Genomic DNA, 6,288 nt, shown 5'->3' with positions numbered 1-6,288 from the left:
GTCTCGTACCACGCCCACCCCTGCCCGGTGACAAGCACCCCTCTGTTCCGTCCCCGAGAGACCCAGAAGGGCATCTTGGGGTGGGGTCGGAGCTAGAGACAACCCAAACACGGAAAAGTGAGTATGAACCAAGCGTGCCCCTACAGAACATGCTGGACACTCCCAGGTAGGGCCCCACCCACGCTGGGCACCTCCTTGGGAAGAGAAAGAAGGGTATCTCAGTCCTAGCAGCCGCCCTACCCTGCAGGGAATCAAATGACCCGATTCTGAGATTCTGATCTTGGGCCTCAGGTCAGAAAAAAAAGAAAAGCGGGGATGGGGGGGTGGGGGGGTGGGGGGGTGGGGGGGTGGGGGGGTGGGGGGGTGGGGTTGGGAATGTGAGAAAATAGGGAAGTGATCTTCTGGGTCCTGACGGAAGAGAAGGCTGGAAGTCCACCTGGGGTCCCCGTGGAGGAGGGGGCTGGGCACAAGATGCCCATGTCGCATTCGGATTCTGGTTCTGCCTCCCCACCCCAGAGCTACAGAGACCTGCCCCCAGATCTTACGTCACTTCTTTCTCACCCTAGGGGTAGGGTGGGTCCAGACCCACCCCTCCTCAGCTTCCTATAAGAAGAGCTGGGGACCTGGGACTGCAGGTTCACTCACTCATCCATCATGAGGCTTTCCACGAAACCCCAGACCTTCCTGCTGGCTTCCCTGCTGCTCTGCACCCTCCTGGGTCTGGGTAAGTGACTAGGGGCCTGGAATCCTGGGACCTTCGGAAAGAGGACTGTATGAGAGGGGCATTCAGCAAGGTCCTTCAGCGGGGAGGGGGAAAGAGGAGGTGTCCTGGGAATTCAGATTCATGGCAAAGGCAGAGGGTAAAGGACAGAAAGACTGGGGCCCCAAGGGAAGAATAGCTCAGAAACTTGTGTGTGTGAATCCCTGAGAAAGAAGGGGATTTGATGAGCTTTGAATCCCCTGTCCCCCAGGCAAGGTCTCAAAATAAGCCATCTGGGGACTTCCCTGGCGGTCCAGTTGTTAAGACTCTGCGCTTCCAGAGTGGGGGTGGGGGTTCGACTCCTGGTTGGGGAACTAAGATTCCGCATGCCATGCAGCTCGGCCAAAAAAAAAAAAAAAAGACGTCTGAATTCTAGAAAATCAGAGTATGATTAGAAAGGGAAATTTTTTTAAAAAAATGATGGGGCGGGGGAGAGATTTTCTTTCTCCCAGAACTCTAGGGAGTTCAGACCCCTGGTGTCCTCCCCTAGATGCAGGAATTCAGGCAAGCCCCACCTTCCCCAGGATGCAGTTGCCCAGTGTCTGGGCCCCCAGTTGCCTCCTCTCTCAGTACCAAGGGGTCCATGCGCTTGCCCTCCTGGTCCGTGCTCTCCCTTCTTGACCTGGGATGCAGATCCCAGCCTCAGGTACCCCTGCCTGGGCTCCTACTGTCTACAAGACCTACGCGTGGTACCTACAAGGAAGAGGATCTCACTTCCGAGAACCAGCTCGACCTGAAGCTTCACAAAAGTCCATGGAAACCTTCACCAGGACCCCTCCCTGTCCCCAAACTTTCTCAGAGGACCCTAGCATCCAAAGTCCCCAGCCTTGTAATTAGGTAAACTTGCTCCCTGGTGGAGTCGCTTCCCACCCCTGAAAGCAGCTTTGCTGGAGCACCACCGCGTCTCTGCGGGAGCTTCGGACAGTTCCCTGGACAGGCACCAATGCCCCGCCCAAGAACAATCAGGGAGATACCTTTCCCTCCTCCCTCAGACCGCCCCCCCCATCCCCCTCTGGACTCCGTCCGAAGTCTTGGTCCGCAGACCACACCACCCTTGACTAGAGCCCTGCTCTCTACACTGCAGGGTACCCACTGAGCTGTGAGGTGTGTACAGGCTCCGGACCCACGTGCAGTGGAAATGTGCAAACTTGTGACCCCGACCAGGACTCCTGCGTGGTCATCGTGGCTCACACCAACAGGAGTAAGAGCTCAGGGCGTGGCGTCAGATCCTGGGGAGGGGGCTGTGCTTTCGGGGTAGCAGATACCAGCACGCGGGGAGGAACCTTCCAGTGGTGAGCAGGCAGGAAAGAGGGAAAGGCAATCTCGAGGTGGATGGAGGGAAGGGAATCCGATGGAACGACAGAAACCACTGTTGTCAGGGATTTCTGAAAATTAGACTCCAAAGAGTTGATGGGGTGGGGTTGGGGGTGCAGATATAGAGACTTTCTTAGGCAGGAGGGGATTAGGGAAGGAAAGGACAAGGGGGAAGAGAGAAATCGCGAGAGGGGGAAAATCTAATATGCAAGAGGTGGAGGGGGGCGTGTAGAGGAGAAGGAAGGGGCTGGGGTGGGTTGGAAGGAATGTGACCAGGTTGACCATTTGGGGTGGGAGGGATCCCCTAGGGATGCAGGTTGGAAGAGACCATTCCTGACAAGAAGAGGAGAGATGATATTGGGGTAGAGGGAGAGATATAAAAGAACAGACAGGAGAGGGAAGATATTCCTGAAGCATGGAGCAAGTTATCACAAAGAAGTGGAGCTGCGGCAATGGGGAGACATATGAGTAAAATGGGAGAGGAGAGGCAAGACTTAAATGGAAGGGACTCTCCCAGGCCTGAGGGAGGATGGGGGAGAAGGGGCGCAAAGGAAGAAACCACGGGGGGTGGGGTGTTCATTCAAAGCTGAAAGAGACCCAGAAACCCTTAGTTAAAGGAACATGGTGGGGCATGGCGTGAGACTGGAGAAGGAAGGATGTGACGGGAGGTAAGGCCAATGTTGAGTACGGAAGGAACCATTCCGACCGGAGGGGATGTGTAAGGTAAGTGGGATAGAAGATTGCACGCTGCCCTACTCACCTAGCAAGAGTGGGCAGGTGGGGGAAGGACCTGAAAGTCTTGCAGAGGCCACCCAGGAGTATATGGGAGGGAGATGGGACCCTGGGACCGCAGGAGGAAGTTGGGGGGAAAAAAACACCTTTCTGTGGGGTAAAGAGGGGAAACCCTAGGGTTGGAAGAGACCACCGTACTGTGGGGAGGGGGAGGGGGAAGGCTGTGGAGGCTGGACGAGACCACTTCAGGCAAGACCTGAGAGTACCCAAGGAGGGCAGCAAGAGACCATCGGTGGGAGGTCTGGGGAGTGACCCTGGGGAAATCTGGAAGAGACCACGTTAGACAGAGAAGGATATGGGTGTTACAGGGTGCGGGGCGGGGGGGGGGGGGCGAGGGTGGCATTCCAGTATTTGGTGGAAGGGATTCCAAGGGTCAGGGGAGGGCGAAAGGCTGGAAGAGACCATTTCACACCGCCATGGAGATAGCCATAGGCGGCCTGAAAAAGACCACTACAGGTGTGACCCTTAGAGGATGGCAGTGGGGTGGCGTGGGGCGGAAGGGACCACTCAGGCAGGCACCAGGGCTTGCCGATGGGAACTGCAAGAGACCACCAAAGCCTGGAGGGGGTGGGGTGGAGTGGACCTAATAAACAGTCCAGACCATGCCCCAGGCAGATAAGGGGGTATGACTCTGGGGGGCTGGAAGAGAACTCCCTAGACAGCAGCGGGCTGGGGCAGCTGTAAGGTTGGGAGAGACCTGGAAGCCAGGGTCCAGGCCAGGGCCCCTGAGCCCTCCCCTCCCTCGCCATCCTGCAGAGAGCCACCAGTCGGTGAACACCTATAAGGGGTGCATGAAATCCAGCGCCTGCAGCTCAGGATTCGTCTCCATCACCATGGACCCTGAGAACTACATGGTGTCCAACACACGCTGCTGCCAGAGTGACGTCTGCAACCACGATCCCCTGCCCGGTAAGGGCCAGCTCAGCCCCACAACTGGAGTCCCTTCCTGCCCCGCCTGAGAGCCTGCTGTGAGCACCCGCCACTGACCCGCGCTGTAACCTTTGGCAAGCATCCTCCTTGCTCTGAGCCTCAGGTCCTCGCCTGTAAAATGCAGTGTCCATTAGCAACCGGCGTCCCCAGGGTTGCTGTGAGGTTGGGAAAGGGTTTAACGTCCCTTACACCTTACACTCCACCCTCCTCCCCAGCTCCTGAGAACAATCGTACGGAGAATGGCCTCCAGTGCCCTACCTGCATCACCCACTTCAAGGAAACATGCTCTTCAACTAAGAAAGTACTCTGTGTCGGCCAGGAAAGCCACTGTATCACCTGCGCTGGCAAAGTGCAGACTGGTGAGGGGCACCTAGATTTCTGGGGGAGGGGACAGGGAGGCTCCCAGAACTGGAGGCTCATACTTCCAGATTCTAGGGGAGAGAGTGGGTCCAGAGAACTGGGTGAGGAGGTGGCAGGGGCATGACCCCGGGTCATGAGGAGGGAGGGGTTGGAAGTCCTGACTCCAGGCTGAAACCCCTCCCCCAACAGGTGTCATATTTGCTACTCGGGGCTGCGCTACGGAGAACGCCTGCCACACCAAGCCTGGGACCCTGGTGCCCGCGGCCTCTCGTGTCTACACCATCACCCAGGCCGACTGTCTTCCAGGCCCCCAGCCTCCTGGCAAGGCTAAGTGAAGAACCGAGGCGTATGCCACGTTTGGTCTTGATCTGTTCTCAGCTACAGCTTCCCATGGGCCAATATATTATTAAACAACTTAACAGAACAAGCCTGAGTCCTGGTGACGTGATGCATTTCAGGGAGGTGGGATGCAAAAAGCAGGGGTCTCAACCTTTGGGAACCCCCTCTTTGGAAGGAAGAGAGGGAAGACCCTACCTTTTGTTAAGGGATTACTCCCTGCTGGGTCCCCATGCTAAGTGTTTTCCTGCGGTACCTCATTGCATAGTCACAACAACTTTGTGAAGTTGAAAGTATTGTCCCCATTTTACAGAGGAACAAACTGAGGCACAGGTTGCGGTGTCACTTGGCTTGGGTCAAACAGCTAGGGAAGATCAGACTCCAGAGTCCGTGATCACCTCTCCTGGTTAACCTCTCCCTCTTTTGCCTCCGTTTTCACGTTTGTAAACTGTGGCTATTAATAGCCATAACCTCAAAGGGCTGTCTTAAGAGTCAAATGAAAGAAAACTGAAAAAGCACTTAGTGCAGTGCCCAGCACCTTTAAGACAATGTTGGTTCTGGAGACAATGTGTCTGGCCAAATAGTTATCGTCCTAATAGCTGCCACTTACTGAGCGGCCATTAGTTGGCAGGTGCTGGACCCTGGCATCCGTCAGGACAGAATCGATTATGCTACAGTAACAAACAAGTCCCTCATCTCCGTGGTTTAAAGCAACAAAGTTATATCAGTCGATTCATGCTGTAGTAATGCTTGTGTAACAAACCACCCCCAAGCCGAGATTGTAACAACTATCATTCTTCTAAGGGTTTGTAGGTGGCTGGAGCAGTTCCCCTTCTGGCTGTGCTTTGAGGGGTTTGGGTCCCGTTTGGGAGGGGATTCAAGTTCTCCTCCATGACACTTCACAGTCTTCTGGGATCAGCGGCTCCCTGGCTGATGTCTTTCTCATGGCAGATCACGGGGTCCTCGGCTGAGGTCGGGGGTGCTAACGTTCCATGGAGTAAAGTAAATCATATGGTCAGAGCCAACAGCAGTGGAGCAGGGACGTATACTCCCCCTCCAGTGGGAGGGAGAGGAGTGGTATTTGCTGAAGAGGTACCCATTCACAAAAGGTTGATTTAAGGGACTTCCCTGGTGGTCCAGTGGTTAAGACTCTGCCTTCCAGTGCAGGGGGTGCAGGTTCGATCCCTGGTCGGGGAACTAAGATCCCACACGCCTCGCAGCCAAAAAACCAAAACATAAAACAGAAGCGATATTGTAACAAATTCAATGAAGACTTTAAAAATGGTCCACATCCCAAAAATCTTTAAAAAAAAAAAAAAGGTTGATTTATCCTTGACCTTCCATGTCTAGCACCGTCCACAGGGCGTTCTGCTCATCATAATCGTGGAGCAGTCACCAACTTAATGCCGATTTCTGCACACAGGAGAGAGCCCAGGAAGGTTTCACGTGGATGATTAAATGCTGCCCACCCAGAAGTGACCTGACACAATTCACTGGGTGGAGCTGGTCACAGGACCCTACCAAACCCCACCGGGAGAGGAGGAGGAAGCACAGTCTGGGCCCCAAATGCCCCACCTGAGCCCCCGCCTGGCCAGACACATTTCATAACCAGCACGAATGGCCACCATGACCTTTGGGGCAGGGTCTCATTTTGTCTTCACAACTACTCCACGTGATAGGCGCTAGTATTCTCATCCCTGTTTTCAGAAGAATCTGAGGCTCAGAGAAGGAATGTCACATTGGTGGTCGTAGCAGCTAAAAAGTGGCAGAGCTTAAGAGTTTAGTCATTGGGTCAC

General features: G+C 54.9%; 1 protein-coding gene across 1 annotated transcript; it reads left to right on the top strand.

Moving 5' to 3' along the window:
- The first annotated feature begins 592 nt into the window (after positions 1-592).
- On the top strand, positions 593-4,529 carry PINLYP (phospholipase A2 inhibitor and LY6/PLAUR domain containing). Its single transcript, XM_067720033.1, has 5 exons — positions 593-724; positions 1,845-1,961; positions 3,623-3,775; positions 4,012-4,155; positions 4,346-4,529. The coding sequence occupies exons 1-5, from the start codon at positions 655-657 to the stop codon at positions 4,489-4,491; spliced, it is 630 nt and encodes a 209-aa protein (XP_067576134.1). The 5' UTR covers positions 593-654; the 3' UTR covers positions 4,492-4,529.
- The last annotated feature ends 1,759 nt before the right edge of the window (positions 4,530-6,288 follow it).

This window comes from Pseudorca crassidens, chromosome 20, assembly GCF_039906515.1.
Source record: "Pseudorca crassidens isolate mPseCra1 chromosome 20, mPseCra1.hap1, whole genome shotgun sequence".
Classification (NCBI taxonomy): domain Eukaryota; kingdom Metazoa; phylum Chordata; class Mammalia; order Artiodactyla; family Delphinidae; genus Pseudorca; species Pseudorca crassidens.
This window is presented reverse-complemented; position numbering and strand designations above follow the sequence as displayed.

What these genes read in the sequence shown, in the direction of transcription:
- PINLYP (XM_067720033.1), top strand. Translation starts at nt 655, where the DNA reads ATGAGGCTTTCCACGAAACCCCAGACCTTCCTGCTGGCTTCCCTGCTG. An exon ending in CTGCACCCTCCTGGGTCTGG is followed by an intron (nt 725 to 1,844) that starts GTAAGTGACTAG and finishes TCTACACTGCAG; the next exon opens with GGTACCCACTGAGCTGTGAG. An exon ending in CGCTGGCAAAGTGCAGACTG is followed by an intron (nt 4,156 to 4,345) that starts GTGAGGGGCACC and finishes CTCCCCCAACAG; the next exon opens with GTGTCATATTTGCTACTCGG.